General features: G+C 32.4%; 4 protein-coding genes and 1 long non-coding RNA gene across 8 annotated transcripts in view; 2 read left to right on the plus strand and 3 right to left on the minus strand.

Annotated features, from left to right (window-relative positions):
• LOC126856907 (protein CBFA2T2) overlaps positions 1–8,461 on the minus strand; it is a 53,978-nt gene extending 45,517 nt beyond the window's left edge. Inside the window, exon 1 of one of the 2 annotated variants that reach the window (XM_050605908.1) lies at positions 7,835–8,461. Coding sequence is in view for 1 of the 2 variants with exons in the window: in XM_050605907.1 (XP_050461864.1) it covers positions 1,476–1,478 (3 nt within the window). In the remaining variant the exon portion in view is untranslated. Of the gene's footprint in view, positions 1–1,475; positions 1,593–7,834 lie in introns of those variants that run through there. The other variant, XM_050605907.1, reaches the window with a different exon arrangement.
• LOC126856974 (kxDL motif-containing protein CG10681) lies at positions 135–2,725 on the minus strand. Its single transcript, XM_050606024.1, has 3 exons — positions 1,975–2,725; positions 1,698–1,897; positions 135–1,607 (listed from the first exon to the last, which is right to left on the minus strand). Exons 1-3 carry the CDS (start codon positions 2,121–2,123, stop codon positions 1,432–1,434), a joined length of 525 nt encoding a protein of 174 aa, XP_050461981.1. The 5' UTR covers positions 2,124–2,725; the 3' UTR covers positions 135–1,431.
• Positions 2,755–4,155, plus strand: LOC126856967 (ubiquitin-conjugating enzyme E2 C). The gene is made up of 4 exons (XM_050606017.1): positions 2,755–2,995; positions 3,357–3,471; positions 3,578–3,782; positions 3,862–4,155. Exons 1-4 carry the CDS (start codon positions 2,892–2,894, stop codon positions 4,008–4,010), a joined length of 573 nt encoding a protein of 190 aa, XP_050461974.1. The 5' UTR covers positions 2,755–2,891; the 3' UTR covers positions 4,011–4,155.
• On the plus strand, positions 5,305–7,436 carry LOC126856955 (valacyclovir hydrolase). Its single transcript, XM_050605998.1, has 5 exons — positions 5,305–5,552; positions 5,684–5,774; positions 6,204–6,524; positions 6,840–7,095; positions 7,179–7,436. The coding sequence occupies exons 1-5, from the start codon at positions 5,436–5,438 to the stop codon at positions 7,279–7,281; spliced, it is 888 nt and encodes a 295-aa protein (XP_050461955.1). The 5' UTR covers positions 5,305–5,435; the 3' UTR covers positions 7,282–7,436.
• A 1,089-nt stretch (positions 8,462–9,550) lies between the features above and the next one.
• Positions 9,551–19,042, minus strand: LOC126856994 (uncharacterized). 3 transcript variants are annotated; one of them, XR_007688428.1, is made up of 5 exons: positions 18,756–19,042; positions 12,337–12,637; positions 11,035–11,896; positions 10,808–10,953; positions 9,552–10,060 (listed from the first exon to the last, which is right to left on the minus strand). It is a non-coding gene; the product is annotated as an uncharacterized LOC126856994 (long non-coding RNA). The 3 variants fall into 3 exon arrangements; XR_007688430.1 differs by lacking the exon at positions 10,808–10,953 and having other exon boundaries at positions 9,551–10,060; XR_007688429.1 differs by lacking the exon at positions 9,552–10,060 and having other exon boundaries at positions 10,549–10,953.
• Between the last annotated feature and the right edge of the window lie 127 nt (positions 19,043–19,169).

Consider the following 19,169-nt stretch of genomic DNA (forward strand, 5'->3'; position numbering starts at 1 on the left):
CATGTCATTAGTCTTCTGGCTAATTATCGCTGTTTGCAATTTCGCTTTTTTTTCTTTTATATATATATATATATATATATAGATAGGACAGGAATAAAAAAACTTGATCGGGGTAAGTCAAATCGCAACGTGTGTAGGAGAACGAGAACAAAGAACATTTATATATTTCTCTCTTTCTCTCTCGGCCGACCGAAACGATCTTTACAATGTAGATCGCATCGTCTTACAGTAAGAATGCGCATGTAATGGATTTATTTGCGAGATGCAGAATTATCGCGCACCGTCTAGACTATCTAAAATGTTAACGAGTCTGAAACGATCACAGATTCGACCCAACGGCTTCATTTCGCGCGTTCTCGCATCCGAAACCGCGACGTGCATCGACTTAATTTAATCTTTTAATTAACTGAGCTACGCGTTCCTATATATTAAGTTTTGTCGCATTATGGGTTGTGTGCGCGGGATTGTTTCTCGATCAAACTATAAATCGTTATAGACGTACCTATAAGAAGTAGATTGAAACTCTGCGACGAGGTAGACAACGAACGATCTTTATTTACAATAATGCACTATATAACACATAAACAAGCTTTCTTTGCTATGCGCTGCGAGAAGCAATAGATCGGCCATCGTACACTGAAAGCATGTTGTTGTTACTCGATATGTACATACTTACGCGAGTCGGTGAATACGTAATCAAGAGAAAACATTTAAAGTAATAAATTTCCGTATTTAATGCGCCATCATCATGTCTCTAACGTGTACATAATATTTCAAATATTCAACATGACGCATTTCTCACTCATTCGTAATTAAAAGATAAAAAAATTATTTATACCATTCGCGTTAATATTTTCTGTCATTAATTTCCGTAAATCAACTGGTATATATAAATATGAATATTTATTCTTTGTACCATTTGTATTGCAAACTTGCATCAGTAATATGACAATCGAATTTTACATGCAAGTAGTAATCAAAATTTGTGGAAATAATCGGAAAATATCGGAACGTCGTTGCAGTTGATATTCTTTCTACAATGGTTTTGTACTAACGTTTTCCACGAGAGAGAAAGTGCACAAATTGTCAGGTAAAGCGCAATCTTGAGAAACGAGATACGTCGCTTCTTGTTTAACATCGATCTCTAATATAGAAATACTCTCTTCAAAATATTCTTTATGTGCATTCTCATATAGAGGTAATGTACTTACATATTACATTTCACAACGATAAAATCATCTGACTATTTAAACAATTCAGACTAAACAGGTGTCCCTTTTCAGTCTCTTACAACAAAACATAGAGACACACTTGATTCATCTCCGCCAATGTACAGATTAGAAATGTGATGTGTTACCTGAATTAATTGCCCGTTTGTTCCGTAGGTAATTTTAAGTAATTTATATTTGAACATTCATCGAAAAATCAGATTTACTCTTTAGCGATATGGCAATTTTTAGTAGAGGTTTCATTACCATCTGAGTCGGGATCTCGATCGGCAGCACCGTGAACGGATGGCAATGGCACAATTTCTGGTTCGAGAGGTTTTACCGGGCAATCGACATCCTCTACAATGACTTCCTCCGCCAAACTACTTCTTACCGCCTCTGCATATTTATCATAGAGCAAATTACATATCTCTTTCTTTATAGTTTCTCATTAAAACTATTATATAATTTATGCATATAATTAATTACCATTGAATGCCTGTGGATACTGTTGACTCAATTTATTCTTCACCAAACGAATTCTTTTGAAAATATAATCCAGATCTCTCTTCATCTCGATTAAAAGAGCGATGTGCTTTTTGAATTCTGTGCCAGCTGTTTTAAGTCTATGTACTGACAATTGATTACAATTGGTCAACATCTCGTTAGTTTTTTCAAACCTCTGCAACCTTTGTAATAAATTATAAATTATAAATATATATACAAGTACATAAAGGAAAAAATTAAAACATCAGATGAAACTTACATTTGTTTTTGAGCACGTATCATAGATTCTACATCCTGCTGATCAACAATGCCAGCTAGGCCTTGTATGAATACTTCTGGTGCTGTGTAATTTCTAAAACATTCGAAACTCCCGGTATCCGATTCCGGTGTGTCTTGCGCCGCTGCCATAGTTTTATTATATCAAAACTATCAGGCTTCAAATTTATTTTCATTATCAAATAATTCCATCACGCAGTTGTGCCTCATCTGGTCGGCATAAGAACTATCATAAAATCGCTTGTTCGTACAAAATTTCTGTTGATACATCTATTTTGGATGACTCATGGATGACATATGATGAGTACTACATATTGAAAAATCCAGATTGCACCTGCCCACATATCTCTTCCAATACGTCATATTAAGAGAAAAATTATGACCGATCGATATTTACGATGGCACGTCTATTGTATCGACCTTTTTTGCTTCGTTATCACTTCAATGCTCTGGCATTTTTTTCCAAACGTATCTTGAGCAAGAAACATCCAAGGACAATATTTCGTTAGAGACCGTCTAACCCAACGACGGCGAAGTTATTGATTTTACTAAATAACGTTTGATATGACATTAATCTCTTCCTGCAGTATCATTGATGGCGCGAAAGAGGAATACGGCTTTTTATACGCGCGTGATACCAGACGAATAATGTGACTTAACATCCGCGAAGAGATCAACACACGCGAGATCGACTGAGAGAGACAAAAGTCCGCACACGACGCGCCGCCGTTGTCGCTCGTCAGCGCAACAGCTGTTTTGCCGCTGGATGTTTTCAGGTCGGACAGTAGAGCGCGTGTAGCATTCAAATTTCCGTCGTGCTGTTGTGTCGACCGTCAACGAGTCGAGAAGCTTCGCGAGAAGGATACCTTTTATTCGATTCTCACTGAAAGTCTGCTCGGGATGGCACAGAACGTGAACCCTTTCAGCTCGACGCAAAATACGCCGACGAAAGCAACCGAGGAAAAGCAGAGCTTACCGAAGGATAATCACGCGGTCAGCAAACGGTATGTTTATCGGATCCATTGACAGGACACCTTAAACGCAAGTTGACTGTTTTGTCTTTTATTGGATGAATAAAATCGACCGTCAAACGACCAAAAAAAATTATTATGGATTGACTAGAAAATCGTAGCATAATTAATATCGCGTTCCTTTTTCGATGTAAATTATATAATTAACGGATTGTTATATGTTGTTGAAACGACGCTAATCGAGTATTGTTCGTCGGGAATATTTTGCGGGATTCGCTTTGAGAATTTTTTCTCTTTCCTTCACTGTGGCTAGCTTGTGCAATGTATATACATACTTTATTATCCCATGGAAATGTTACTGTTGAAATTTATCATCTCACTGTTAATTGTTTAGGTTGCAAAAAGAGCTCATGGTACTTATGATGAGCACTGAGCAAGGAGTATCTGCCTTCCCAGAGGGAGAAAATTTATTTAAATGGATTGGAACTATCACAGGACCAAGGGACACAGTAAGAGATTGTTTAATAAACTATTCTAAATCACGAAATTTTAAATGTTATTAATGTTACAGTATGACAGCAAAAAAAGATCTAATGCAAGTTTTATACATTACAGGTATATGCTGGTCTCACCTACAAATTAACTTTAGAGTTCCCACATAGTTATCCATATAGCGCTCCTATAGTACGTTTTGCTACGCCTTGCTTTCATCCAAATGTAGATACCGGTGGTAACATCTGTTTGGATATATTAAAAGATAAGTGGAGCGCATTGTACGATGTGCGTACTATTTTACTTTCTATACAGTCCCTTCTTGGTGGTAAGTAATAAATAAAGCAATAGATCAATGCTGTGTGATAAATACTGATATTGAGTTAAATCACTCTTTTGTTATATAGAGCCTAATAATGAGAGTCCACTTAATCTTGAAGCAGCAGAGCTATGGAACAATCAGACAAAATATAAAAAGTATCTGATGGAAGAGTATCATAGAGGAAGAATATCATTTGATCGAGCACAGAGCAATCGTAACCATCAAGATTCATGATGAGCCATAACGTATTGTAATCTATATTATGTGAATCACATTTAATATTATTATTCCTATCAATGATAGGATTGAATGTAAGATTAAGTAGAATTTTCTGTATTTTCTGTACTTCTCTTAAGAATCATTAAGTACTGTTAAATTTTTTAATTAAATTTTCTTCTTTTGGGACATGAACAAAATTCTTCATGAATTGATGTTTAGCATTTAATTTATATTTTGCAAGATTTTTAAAAACTTTTCTAAGAGCGTATATATAAATTCATATAATCACTGATATTAAGACAATTGCACAAGAATTTGCATTTATTTATTTTTATTGTTTAGAAACATATGTATTGGTTTTTTTTATCATTACCGTCATTGCTCATGTTTTATACATATAATATTTACACTTGATATTTGTGTGTTTCCATTTCTACCATTACTGTGAATAGTTCTCAAAAATAAATATTTTAATGACCGTACAGTCGTTCAATTCGCAATTCCCTTTGAAACATAATTATAATTTAACATTAATTCTATATTTGATACAATTCTATGTACTATTTTTTCAATGCGACAAATGTATGTATACAACCATATATACATATAATTAGTATTATATGGAAAATAAATAAATAATATTTATAACAAAAAAAAGAAAGAGTGTATCTATATCAATAGAAAGATATAAATGTTTTTATGTGTTAATTATTTATATAAACGTTGCGATTAATACGCGAATTTCCCACCAATAACTTTTATATAAGCTTGTATATTTATTCCATTTAATCACTAAATATTCTCAAGATAATTCGATTCTTTTTATCTCTTGCTTTTACATGTCGAAAATATTGATAATTTATATTAATATTTATAATTTATGTCAAATATTTAAATGTGAGATGCTATAAATATAATTTTTATATTCAAACTTTAAGTATATCATTATATGATGGTTAACATAAAATGATAAAATTGATGTAAGCCTTGATTGACCGCGTTCAGCAGAACAACTGCTGACAGTGATAACGTTTTTAAATGGAGCATACTTAATCGTTTTGAGAGCAATTAAACCCAATTTGCCACGAACATATATTATATGTTCGAAAATGATTTTTGATTTTCTCATTAATATATCTAATAATACAAGTAATCCAAGACAGACTTTATGACGTCATTAATCTCAGAGTCATTAAATCTGCTTCATTTAAAAACATCTTATCATTTTGTCAACATTCGATATATATATATATATATATATATATATATATATATATATATATATACATATTTGTTTCATTCAAAATAAGAACCAATAAATATATTACAGTCACATTTCATTGCTACTAATTATAAGCGATTTGTTTGTTCTGCTGAAGGCACCATTATTTTCAGCGACATACCGCGGTTCAGAGCTGCGAATAGCTTGTAAACTGTGCAATGTGGTCAAGCACATGTGTTCGTTTCGCGAGTACATTATGCAGAACGGCAGAGTCCAGCAGAAGTCTGTCGATTCGACAAGTTTCAGCAATGGCGACTAGAACTCGTGAGATTGAGGTACGTGTAAAGAAATATTATGAATATAAATATAAAATGGCAGATCGCGTTATTATCGTTTTGCTGTTGATCTGCCATTTTATACTTTTATGTATACTGTCAATTTTATCAAGAGAAGCATTGTTTAAAAGGAACGAAAAGTCAAAGTGAATGGCACGGAAATAAATTACGCCAGAATCGGCAGCGGCGATCATCCGGTGTTATTGTTACCTGGCGCACTAGGTAAGTTACGTGCATATATACACCTAATATATAATATATAATATATAATTTTGTACATGCTGAGAAATAGAGATTATTTCGAAGCAAACGTATGCTTTTCTTGATATTTGCTGCCATCTACCGGGTGTGAATATTCCTGCGGTATAATGTTTGAACTGTTCGAGGACAAAATTATTTTCCCGCCAAATAATAATTTTAACCATCTTGTTTTATCATTTTTATCATTTTATTACTATTTTTCTCGTTATCATTTATGTTGCTATTAATTATTTATAATAAACCTGCGTTTCTTGGATTATTATAGATAATTGACAATTAACAAAATACAAATGATAAAAAAAAATATATATTTGTTTGTGTGTATATATATATATATATATAGAGTGATTGTAGAAATTTATTATTTATTAAACTGTTAAAATGTTTCAGGAACAATATGGACTGATTTTAAACCGCAGATCGAAAATCTAAATGCGGACAAGTTGACCATAGTGGCATGGGACCCACCCGGTTATGGAAAGTCGCGACCACCCGATAGGACTTTCCCGGACGATTTCTTTCAGCGCGACGCAAGATTGGCTAACAATCTGATGAAGATTCTCGGCTACTCGAAATTTTCTCTGATCGGCTGGAGCGATGGCGGCATCACATCGCTCCTACTTGCCTCAACATATCCCGAGAATATTTATAAGATGGTGGTTTTTGGTGCGAACGCATACATACACCCGGACGAGATAAAAATTTATGAAAGTACGATTTTATCACATTTGCAATATCTAAATTTTCTTATCTCTTATTTTTTAATAGTAATTTAATTTAATAGAATTATATTAAGAAGAATTATATTCTTACAAAATGTCAAAATTTACTAAGTAATATTTGAGAAAATTGCTAAATTTGCCAAGAATCACAAAAACTGTTAAAATTTCAAGAAATATCATTTTTTTAACTACCTAAAATTTATAAAAAAATGAGAGATTTCGCTTTATCAAAATAAGTTTTAATTACTTTAAATATTTCATTTCTTTTTTGTTCGAGTAAATCTTCATAAAATCTTCTTATTAGATCTCAGAGACATCAACAACTGGTCAGAAAGAATGAGGAGATCTAACATAGAAATTTACGGCGAGGATTATTTTAAAAAAACCTGGTCAGGTTGGGTAGACGCTGTGCAAAGATTGTACGAAAAGCAAAATGGTAATTTGTGCAAACAGGTTCTGTCAAAAATAAAGTGTCCGACGTTGATTATTCACGGAGGCAAAGATCCGATAGTCTTACCGGAACATCCGGAATATCTAAAGCAAAACATCGTCAACTCAAAGTTTGTATCACTTTTTAAATTTGAAAAAATTAAGATTGATCTACGAAATTTGTTTACTACATATAATTTTTCTTGTATTACAGCCTGCATATTTTCGAAAAAGGCGGACATAATCTTCATTTGAAATACTTTGAAGAGTTTAATAAGTTGGTGACGGAGTTCTTGCTAGATCAATCAAAAATATAATAAATTTGTTGTGACATTATATGATGAATTTATGTATTATATATAGATGATGGTGATGGAGATTTATATAATTTTTATCAAAGACAGAGTTTATTATATTATGTTATTGTATACTGAATATTTTATAATAATGTAATAATAATAAATGCAATATTTTTTCTTGTTCTAATTTTAAAAGTCTCATCCAAAATTTTCTTTTAACATTTTCAGTTTAAGTGATTTACTTGGCATATTTAGCATATTAATTTAAAAAGATTATCTCATACATATACCTATATCATTTATTTGGTTGAAAATGAAAATAGAATAATTTAATAAAATACTATATAATAATTTAATAGAATAAAATAGAGCTATAATAATTCAATGGTGCCATTATATGTATCTATAAATTTAGATAAATAAGCAAATATTTTTGTATATAGAAAAATTATTTAGCAGATAATTATTTCATAATGATTCAGACCATTAAAAATGTCTCATTCAAATTCATCATAAACGGTAAAGTAAAAGCACGATTTTATCGACAGTGAGATAAGTAAATAGTACTCACCGTTCGCGACGCCACTGCATCGATGCCCGGCAATTCTTGGAATTGCTACTAACAGCAGTATCTTCCCCCTCCACCACATTTTCTTCCAGGAATATGCAAGTAGTCTCATGAATCCCACAGCATCCAATAACGTTGCCATCGGCTATCGATAACACTTATTACACTTTCAACGAATTCGAAGTGATGATTTCAGCAAAATGCAGAGCGATTCCGATTAATTCGTCCACACTAATTGAATACATATCACGTACAATAAAGCTCGCTGTATACACTAATGCACTTTTGCTGTAGATACTTTACTAGGCTGCTCGTTTTGCACTGTGTTATATATTTCACTCGCGACGATGACGAATTATGCGCGAAATCCATTTCTTCGGAATGAAAATACAAGAGATACGAATTTAACTGCGATTTCGAATCGCCCATAAGTACACAGAATATACCGCCCTAACATCAATCATAACCGATTTATTTACGATGTCGACCCGCGTATATTTGACGTAACGACAAACGCGTGACACATCACTCGGCACTCCCGACAATAGTTCGCGCGCGAAACTCACTTTCGGCGAGACGAAATCGCGAAAAACACACGGAGCACTTTTCGAATCCGACCTGCCGCGTCACGAGCCGCTCCGTTACTCCATGTATCGAAGTCTGCTTGCGATTATCGAAGCGACGATGCCCTCGATGTAGCGGGCCAATCGCAGCGCTCGGTTCGTCGCAGCGAGTCAACCATAGGTGGATAGTTCGATACACGCTTGCGATAATCGAAACAGATCGACGCAGCGAGCCAATCGCAACAACTCGCTCACTTTTTGAATATCACGTCACATTAACTGTATACAAAATAATGTAGGGAGAGTCTAAATATCCGACATATTGAAATAATCGCGTAAAAAGGCATCTGAGACTATTGTACCTTTAACCTTGAAAGAATCAAATATTTTCAAAATATATATATACCCTCAATAGCTTTTTTCTTCCCCCTTCTTTCCTTTGGGAAAATTATTCAATATAATAGAGCGATTCCGTATCGTGAATGTTATAAATAGAATGCAAAACTTCGAAATATTGAAATGATAATCGATGACATGAAAAAACTCCCTATCATTGTATCTTGGTTATTATATTAAAAGGCTTTTTGGAAGGATTAAATTAAATGTCCTGTGCAAATAAATATCGGAAGTGCCGAATTGACAAGCAATCGTTTTAGCATATCGATCGATCAGCACAAATGCAATTATACATATTTGAAATGACAATGAATAAATAAATTGGTCAATTTTTTTACTGCAAATGTGATATTACTTATACCACTAATCATATACTTTTTGAATCGGTATAATACCATGATAACACTTCTATTTGTTTAAAATTGTGAAAAAAAAAACAATCAAAATTTGTCTTAAAAAAGTTGAGATAAATCTTTATTTTAATAGCAATATAATTGATAATAATGTTTTTAAGTTATTATTCATATCGATATGTATTCGCACTTTGTTTTAACTAAATATATCGATGACATCATCAATACAATGTTTTTGAGAATTTTTTCTTGATATTTGTACATGTTGCTTTAAGAAAATATGTATATATCAATTGAAATCATCATATCATTTTAATATTTCAATTGCTTATACTAATTTGTATAAATGTGTAATTATGCTATATATATATTTCATTTTCATTTTAATTTATTATATGTATACCAAATACATATAATTTCATCTATATAATTATTCTAACATGTAATTATTTACGCATAAAAAGAATGTCCTGATATTTTATTTCAATTTAATTCTGTTCTATAACTATGAATATCATAATTATAAATATTTATAATATTCTGATATTTTAGGATATAATTTTGAAATAATTAATCGAAATGCTATTTGGAATGTTTCAAGAAAATAGCTAATAATACATTTTTATAATAATCTAAAAATGATTTAAAAAATTGAATCTTATGTGCGACTCCAGACACAAAATCAAAGATCGCAGTCGACCTACGGCAGATTCCTGTCGATGTGCTCAACGTGTCGCATTCGAGATATATACCGAGAAATCCTTCACATATGGATAGAAAGCGGTCTTGTGCTACTTATTGTACAAATGCCTTTAGATCCAAAAGAGGGCCAGCGCTGTTTTTGTTCCATTCTATCTGACGATTAAACGGCGATCTACGACCCTAAATAGCGCTCTGTAGGGGTTCCTAAGCCAATACTGAAATAGAGATAATGCGCCATTATCTAAATCGAAGGTGTGGTTCATGAACTTTTAAGGCTAGCCTATTTCGATCAAGAGATAACCCAAGGCTTAATTTCTCTAGTTTAGCCTATTTCAAAAATAGATTAGAAATAGATTAGAAGCAAAATGATTTTGAAACGTGCCGTTTTTCCCAACAATAATGATAAATATATAATAAATAAATGATAAAAATATGATTTGTAAAAATGTATTTTTAATAGAAAGTTACGTATTTGAATTGACATAAATCTATAATTTGCTGTAACTGTTTTAAGTTATTCACATATGAAATTTAGAATAAACTTTACAAATTATCGATTTGCTTCACTCTTGTATCTGACAACTATATATTATTAAAAAATGTGGATTATAATGTTAAAGATTTAAAGATAAATATTTTCAAAATTTGTGAATATAAGAGAAGTCAAACAACAGGATATATAACTATATTGTCGCGGTCAGTATTTCACTTATACACAAGAGCAAACAATTTTTTATTTTTTATATCGACATTTACATTTCCGCTGAGATAACATAGAATCATGCTCCCCGAAACGTGGGTAGCGTGCGTTTCAATTCTTCGTATTAGATATGCCTGTGTGATATGTGTGCAAATCCGAATATCATGTATTTTCGAATATTCTAGAGTCTTCTCCATCAATTAAATTTTATCGCGAATCTAAGCTAAATTTGTATTTCTAATAAAATAAAATAAAAATTTACTTGTTAATTCAACGATCTGTCTCAACTTCAATCTCTTCTTCTTATGAATCAATATCTATTCGATTATAAATTATTCGAAATAAATGTCCACATTTCCTTCACAGATTATGATTTACATTTTGCATGTATTATAGATTATCAGTAATCTTGAAAAAAAAAGTTAGATTTAATAAAGTTATCGACGCAATAAAAAACTAAAAGATTATATAAATCAGAGACACTCTCACCTGATGCAGAGCAGAGAAGATGCGGCCGATCGAAAGAAAAAGCAATAAAAAAGGCGGAATGTAGATTGCAGCGGGTGTAGCCAAATATGGGCAAGTGGTTCCTCGCGTCGATCAAGTAAACCTCTGCCTCTTTTTTTTCCTTGCATACTATCTCACTTACTTTTTTTCACCTTTCGTGAAACGACACGAAATAAGAATACCTAAAAAAAGCATCAGGATTCGCGCGAATGCGTCTTACATATTTTCTTCCCTTCCTTTCGTTTTTAATCTCGAGAATCCCATAACGCTAAAACACATTGTCGTCCCCTCGAATACCATACGAGAAAACTAACGAAAGTTATTACACTGCGGGCATGTAACAATGAAATATTCAGTTCTATTTCGTAGATTTCAAAAATGTTGAAATTATGCTTTTGGGATATTCTTTTTAAAGAAATCGCGTAAGTATAAACTTTAAAGTGCTATAATAATACACAATATTAAACATTAAATATAATTTAAAAAATATGCGATATATATAATAATAATTTATGATAAACTATAATCATTATAATTTTTTGTTATCAATTATGAACGCGTTCGAAGAATTATATTCTTGTGATTTAATTTAACTTCTGATTTAATTCTTAGCTCTCTTCCTCTCTCTTCCTTTGAATAATCGAATACCATAATGGATCATTCTGAATTTGTATTGCCCCACGTATTTTGCCGATGTAACAGTACAAAAACGACTAACGAGATCGCCTTGTACGGTCCACCCAACGTAGAACTTCTGACTCTTGATTCCTTCTTGATTAAGTGGGAGATCCTTTATTGCCTTTAAATGGCATCGATGCCACCAATATGACACATCACGTAATATCTAGCAATCAAATAAAAAAATGAATATCATAATAGTTATTATCGGCATATCATTTTGCGTGCTATAAAAAACATACAAAGTAAAACGAAAAAATTAATAATATTTAATTAGTTAAAACAACATTATATTAAGTGAAATTGTAACTTCAATATATATTACTTGTGCATAATACAATAAAATATTGATAAGTGTTATAAATTGAAAATATTTTTACATATTGAAAATATAATTACATATTGCTATATATTCTATATATATATATATCAGTCAAATATATTTCTATCTTTTTTATACAGTATAAAAACGTGATTAATTTCTCTAACAATAAGTAAATTTGTGTACATGACAATCTCGAATTTTTTGCTATTTTTGCTTCTGTTAAAAATCGAGAACGTGCGAATGCAATTTCTTTCTTTTCAAGGCAACGGATGTAATCCTACCTCCAGAATTAAATGCCGAGAAAAGAGTCGCAATGCATACACGTCGTTGGCGACCTCCGCAACGGAAAGCCATTTACGGCAAACACACATACGTTGTCATCTGTTTTCGAGCTCACGTATCGTTCGATCCCATAAGAAAGTGGTCGTATCTCAAAACTTTTAGCCTGGATATATGAAAGAGATCCTCCCTCGAACAGCGATGTCTCCAGAAATGTCGAGTCACACGATTTCGCCGTGAATTATGCTTTTTGCGAATGTTGGCTTGGATAAAATGTAATTCCGTTCTACTTATCTCATTTTTCTGAAAAAAAAAAACAGCAATAAATCTATCGTGTCAAATGTCGATTGTATTATTTTTTTCAATCCTTAAGTTTCCAGTCAAGAGACTTTGAGAATGTGTGTATTATAAGTTTATATGTTCTGTTATATTTCACATTTTAATAAAAATTGTTTTCTTGTTTTCTACTGTATTCTGTAATTTTGCATTTTTACAGGATTTTTAGCAATAATACTTAATACTTTTGCATTAAAATGTCACTATATAATATTTGTATTAATTATCTTTGTATAAAGCTAATGTATGATGGATCGTATTTAAGAGAAACTATATGTATATAAAATTAAATTTGCAATCTAAAGATTAATTGAAGATTGTTAATAAATAAAAAATTAATCGAACATATATGTATCTGTTTGATATGATTTAAAAAGAAATCTTTTGGAGATCTAATAGATTTTGGAATGTAATGTGGTACCACCCAATTTAATCGATTACGTCAGTAATGAGACAAATAAACAGGCCTGCGGAAGCATTTAAGCGTATCTGTTGCCGTTCACCTTCTTAGGATCAATAAAGTACCAGGCGAGGCAAGGTCTAGTCTGGGTCCCTCCTCTTTTTAGCCATCAATTGTGTACACAATATCTTATCTGTATACATATATTTTTATTAAAATAACTTGACCACGTGACAAACGTCAATGTGCCCTCATTTTTATAATTTTTATAATTTTAATATCTAAATATGGATTTTAAAATTTTACGTTGATTTGCTTATCAATTATCAAAATTATATAATTTTTTACATTTCCTTGAAAAATTTATTCTCGGCTCAATTACTTTTATATACGCAACATATGAAAGTCAGACATGAAATTGCCATTAACCGGCTGGTCGGCTAGTCCTCAGAAATGGAAATCGCACGCGACTCACCCTGCGGCATATTATATATATATAGACGATATCGATCGTGTACGATGACTCAATGCTCGCTGTTTCTGAATCAAGGTAGTTTTATACGACAAACCCCTCATCGCGATCATTTGTTTCATCGAGGTAAATTTCGCGTGTGGTTCGCGGAAATTCTGCATAGTCCGTACGAGAGGGTGGGAATGCATTTACAAGGCAAAAGAACGCCCATCCACCCCGAGGTCGATAACCGTGACTCATGTTGAACCTCCCTTGGTGTGACATGCGTACAAAATATCATAGGTTCGCCTGTTACCAGGTACGAATCCAGCAACATCCACAATGTGCGTCGACGCGCAATTGATCAAGTTTTGACATTAGAAGATTGATTATAGGAATATTAAACTTGGGTTGACGTAGTTAATAAATTATGCTATATGATCTAGATTTAATATATTTGCTTGATAAATATAATCTCGATAGAATCGAGCTCAATTAAAGCTAAGAGCATGTCTTTAATTAGGAACGTATTTAAATATCTATTTAAATAAAAATATTCTGCGAATAAAATCTGAAAATTAATGAATTTAATTGCATTCACATCGATCAGAATCGTCTGAATTGGAAATGCCATTAACGTAATTTTATTTCGCTAGCTAATTCCTACTTCGAACTTTCACATAAATTAATATAATGTATCTGTTAATTTGATAAAAATGCAGTCAAAATAGTAAATAAATAATTTTTCAATCTAAAATATTTTTACGCATGTAATAAATAAAAGTTTTATGTAATTATATATATCATTAAAATATTTGCTAATATATTGTAGATTATTATGGATTGCATTATGTAATTGTAATACATCATTCTCAACAAATCTCTATTCAACAGAAAAATAATTTACATTCTACACTAAAAGCGATAAAAATTTTTAACGAATATTTTTGCTATAATATTAATAAAAATTTTATTTTATCATAATTTTCTTTTATTTAGGAAGTTTATTATCATCGTTTTAAATTTCTTAAAAAAAAAGAGTATAAATACACATACACACACATACACATATTAATGGAATTATCGATAGTCAATAAGAGTTTATTAAGAAAGTCGCGGTCAGCTTTGATTCTGATTTGTAAGTCAGATTTAACGCTAAATATATGCGATGGTGTCGGAAATATATTATCGCGTACTTCTCTTGTGTTACGAGCATTTTAGCTCGTTATCAGCGCTCGCATTGTGATATAAAAGTGGCATTAAATAATACTCGATTAATACAGATTGATTGCTAATTATCGCGACATAGCCATGTAATGACGCCAACGTTATACTTCTTTTTTTCCTCGCACAGAAACGTGCTCGGATATATGTATATGTGGTTCTAAACTGGACATGATGTCACCCGACGTTTATACTCGCAAACTCGCTGCTTAATAGCACATCCAACGAAGGACAATGGACATTAAGCTGAGCGTTTCCACGTGGATTGTTCTTTTGTCAGGCATTATGCAATTATCTGCAATAAGATTGATGAAAATCTTTTCAATTTACGTCAAAAGTCTCTGATGTAATCACTTTATATATATATATAATACATATTATATGTATAATAATTATATACATAATTATTATATTATATATAATTTATTAATAATATATATATATGTGTGTGTGTGTATATAATATTTATTAAGCATAATAAATAATAATAAGTAAACATTACAAATAATTTATATCAAAATAATTTAATTTTTTATATTATTTTTTTATATTCTTTTTCGTGCACTAAGCACAATCTCCTAAGTATTACTCTTATCTCTCTGTTTCTGTTTTCTTCCTATCATTATACTTTCGCAATGTATACCGAAATCGTTTAATGGACAGAGTATCACACTAGAGAATGTATAAAGATCCGCGGAAGCATCGTGAAATGGTCGATGCACTTATACGTCGAATGCAACCGCTTACATCGCACCACGCGAGAAAGGAAATCGTGCCAGCCATAATAATATAATTATGATAACCGCGGATATACTGTATCATCGACTGTGATACTAATGCGGCGGCCCCGTTACATGCACCGCGTATCGTTTATCACGCGAAAAACCACGCGTGATCGCGCGTATGTGGGATCTTTTTCTTTCTTTTTTTTTTCTTATTCTCTCTGGCTGTCTCTGGCGAAGCTGCGCGCGAGGTTGATCCATACAAGGTAACGACCAAGGCAGGAGACCGACTACACCCTGCCGTCATCATCGTCGTCGATCGCGCCTTCTCTTTCTCGCTTGATCGCGTGCGTGTGCGTATTATATAGAGATTGTGTGCGTGCGCGACAACGAGGAATAACGTAATATTAAACATTGTGCAAGGGCGTTTGACCCGCCCATGATGTAATCTATTCTATTCCTCGTTGTCATAAAGTGACAGTACGAAGAAGTTTGTATACTGTGCTGTCGATGTAATAAGATGTGTTATCATTGTAAAATGTATCAATCCTTCAATTTCACATATATAGAATTTATATAGTTAGTTGTTTCGTATGATGTAGACGCGTTATAGTTTCAGATTCTTATATATGTGTGTTCTATATTATTTTAGAATCAACATTTTAAATAGAATATCTCACAAAAAATATAATTATATTATATAAAATAATATCATGATCATGAATATTACATGATGTACTTATAAATATTACAGAGAGATTGTTTTGGAATAGATTCATGCGCAAGATATTTCTGAAGAAGCAGATAATCATGTAATGTAATGTAATTAATTAGATTACGAATGGATGTAGTTTCATACACAGAGTAGGCCATTAATGTTCATTAATTAAGCTTGCTGGATTGCGGCGGACGTATTCGTGAGTCACTTATCGACTTTCTCCTACAACAGAATTAGGGTACTTAAGATAGATCTAAGGCAACTACTAGGGTAAGGGTGGAATAGGCCATTGAAGATAACCACCTGCATCGTGCTACTCCAGTAAACTCTCTGTCTTAACAAGCGACACTTATCCGTCTTATTTCTCAAATGGCTTGTTTCTATCTGCATTAAAAGCCTTTGCAATTTTCTATTTTTTATAACAGGCTTATGTATTTTAATTAAAAATAAAAAAAGCCATTTAAATGTAAGTTTCTTGAATATAAAAGCTTAGATGAGATGTACCAAAAGTTTTTATACTAGCAAAGTTGTCACACTTATATATTTATATAATATAAAATATAATAAAAAACTTTAAAATACAACTTAAACAATTATTAAAAACTGAAAATAATTAAAATTTTACATCTTACAGGAAAAGAGAGAGAGAGAGAGAGAGAGAGAGAGAGAGAGAGAGATGTAGTAGTACTTGAAAATTTTTTAAAATTTAATCTAAATTGTGACAGATATTCTCTTTTTTTATAAACCTTGTATTTCGTAATTATCAATAATTATGATAGTCACAAAATTCTATATTCTATCGTGTTCATGCTATTTACGTAATCACGCGTATGAATAATAAATGCTCACATCGTACACACTTACATACGCATAATGTAATGTCTCTTAACAGGATTTATACTTGACGCGTTTTTGAGGAGGCGTTACATATGGCCACCCAACGGATTTTACGTAGAAAAAAGTCAGGAGATTGCCGTTAAGATAATGTAATATCGCGTGAATGAAACCGTGGACGAATACAATATTGCAATGAATCTGCATCTCCGCAGTCGCGAAGATTCTTCGAAATATTTTAACTGTAAATTTCTTGTGTCTCATCCGTACGATGTAACTGAACGTTATAAAAATATAATAATGTAGCGATAGAAACATAAATAAAAATTTGATAATTCTTATTATACTCGCATATAATTCTCCCACTCTCTCTCTTTCTCATATATATACATTTTTTTATAAATTTATATATTTTCTATAAAACATTCATGAAACGCGCTAAAATCATTTTGTAAAAACCAAAGAATTGTTCAATATTTAAAAGATTAATATGTCTTGGATATCTCATAGCTTTTTAATCATATGTATTTATGTTCTTGTTCTTTGAAAGAATCTAGAGATAGATGTTTTGGAGATAATTAAATCATGATTTAAAGTTTTAATTGAAACAGTCTCTAATGAATATCGTTTCTCTTGGGAAAAAGTCGGCAAAATCAGCGTCGCCAATCAAGGCGGTTGTTTGCGGAGAGTATCTGCATTCTTAGCGGCCACGCCTGCGAATCGATACACGCTGCAAGCGCGCGTATCTTGCACGAGATATACGTCCGGAAAATCTCGGAACGAAATCAGCATCAGCGGCATATCTAGAACATTTGCTTTCTTGCGCCGAGGCAAAATAATGGACGTCTTGTATCGAAGATCACTCGCGCATTAATATCCGCATCCGTAACCGATCGAACGATCCCTCCTTCTTGTGCCTCTCTCTCTCTCTCTCTCTCTCTCTTTGGGTAGAGAAACCTAGCTTCACTCACAATTATGTCTGGATCGGTGCCCTTTCCAGATATCTGAAGGGCTTCAGAATTTAAAAATTAACGGTCAAAATACAGTATTATGTTAATAGTGTGGCGTTATATGTAGATTATCTTGTTGCAATTTTTTGGAAATTTTGCTTGATTTGAGATATTTTAGATTATATTAATTATATGAGATTTAAAAATAAGTTACAGTATTGTAAATTTGCAAGCACACGTAATATAAATTATATAAATATTTGAGGACTAAATTTTACATAAAAATTTTAATATTAAAAATTTTATATAGATTACATGTAGTGATTAAACTGTTTTCGCATAATTTTTCAGTTATCTCTTTTTATGATTGTTGTTTTTTTTTTTATTAAAACAGAATCTTCGAATATATAAATTTATTAAAAAATTTATTCAAATTTTTTTCATTCTATTCTAGCTGACGATATAAAAAAAAATCGATTTAAATGTGATGCTACATTTGAAAAGTCAATTTGATGGTTTAATTTAATGAAAACTGCATGTATGAGTAAATGGAGATTTAAAGCAAATTTGTTCAAAGCCATGACTAATAAAAGACTCTATTGTGTAGAGCCATAGTAAATCGGTAGAACAACCCTTACTCATTATTCAATCATTAGACACATTAGTGAACAAATGTTCTACCATTTAACATTTATCAAGAGTGACTAATCAATAACGCAACATTACATTAAACAAATCCGACATTAATTAATAAGAAGAAAGATTAAAAAGTGTAAAAGTACATACAATTTTATCCAAGACACGTCTTCAATGTTCATCTCATTAACGAGAAAAACTCCCATTGTTAGCAATCAGAGAGATATCTCAATATAGGGCACGCCCGAAAAAATCGTCACCTGGGGCTCCGGACGATATTAGGTCGAACCTGGCGGCCAGGCGTCGTAGTGGTTCCTCTTGAATTTCGTCGAATCGAAGCCGAACCGAAGGCGTCTCGGCGGCGGCGCAGCGTGCGGGATCCGCGCAGCGGGCAGGAATCGACGTGTCGGCAGTACGCGCAGTTGGCAACGCAGTGGCGGCTCCGCCAATCAGACGAGGGCAACTCTCTCTCCCCTTCACCCTACACCCCGCATCGCCTCATCCCACCGGCCCCTCTCCCCGCCGTTCGGGAGGCTTGAAAATCTGTAACGGACATCGCAACCG

Source organism: Cataglyphis hispanica, chromosome 20 (genome assembly GCF_021464435.1).
Source record: "Cataglyphis hispanica isolate Lineage 1 chromosome 20, ULB_Chis1_1.0, whole genome shotgun sequence".
In the NCBI taxonomy this organism is placed as follows: domain Eukaryota; kingdom Metazoa; phylum Arthropoda; class Insecta; order Hymenoptera; family Formicidae; genus Cataglyphis; species Cataglyphis hispanica.

Bases quoted from the DNA above. Each gene is read 5' to 3' on its own strand.
- LOC126856955 (XM_050605998.1), top strand. From the start codon at position 5,436: ATGTGGTCAAGCACATGTGTTCGTTTCGCGAGTACATTATGCAGAACG. The intron at 5,775-6,203 runs GTAAGTTACGTG...AAAATGTTTCAG, and splicing joins ATTGTTACCTGGCGCACTAG to GAACAATATGGACTGATTTT. The intron at 6,525-6,839 runs GTACGATTTTAT...TCTTCTTATTAG, and splicing joins CGAGATAAAAATTTATGAAA to ATCTCAGAGACATCAACAAC.
- LOC126856974 (XM_050606024.1), bottom strand. From the start codon at position 2,123: ATGGCAGCGGCGCAAGACACACCGGAATCGGATACCGGGAGTTTCGAA. The intron at 1,898-1,974 runs GTAAGTTTCATC...TTTATTACAAAG, and splicing joins ATACGTGCTCAAAAACAAAT to GTTGCAGAGGTTTGAAAAAA. The intron at 1,608-1,697 runs GTAATTAATTAT...ATAAATATGCAG, and splicing joins GTATCCACAGGCATTCAATG to AGGCGGTAAGAAGTAGTTTG.
- LOC126856967 (XM_050606017.1), top strand. From the start codon at position 2,892: ATGGCACAGAACGTGAACCCTTTCAGCTCGACGCAAAATACGCCGACG. The intron at 2,996-3,356 runs GTATGTTTATCG...TTAATTGTTTAG, and splicing joins AATCACGCGGTCAGCAAACG to GTTGCAAAAAGAGCTCATGG. The intron at 3,472-3,577 runs GTAAGAGATTGT...TATACATTACAG, and splicing joins TCACAGGACCAAGGGACACA to GTATATGCTGGTCTCACCTA.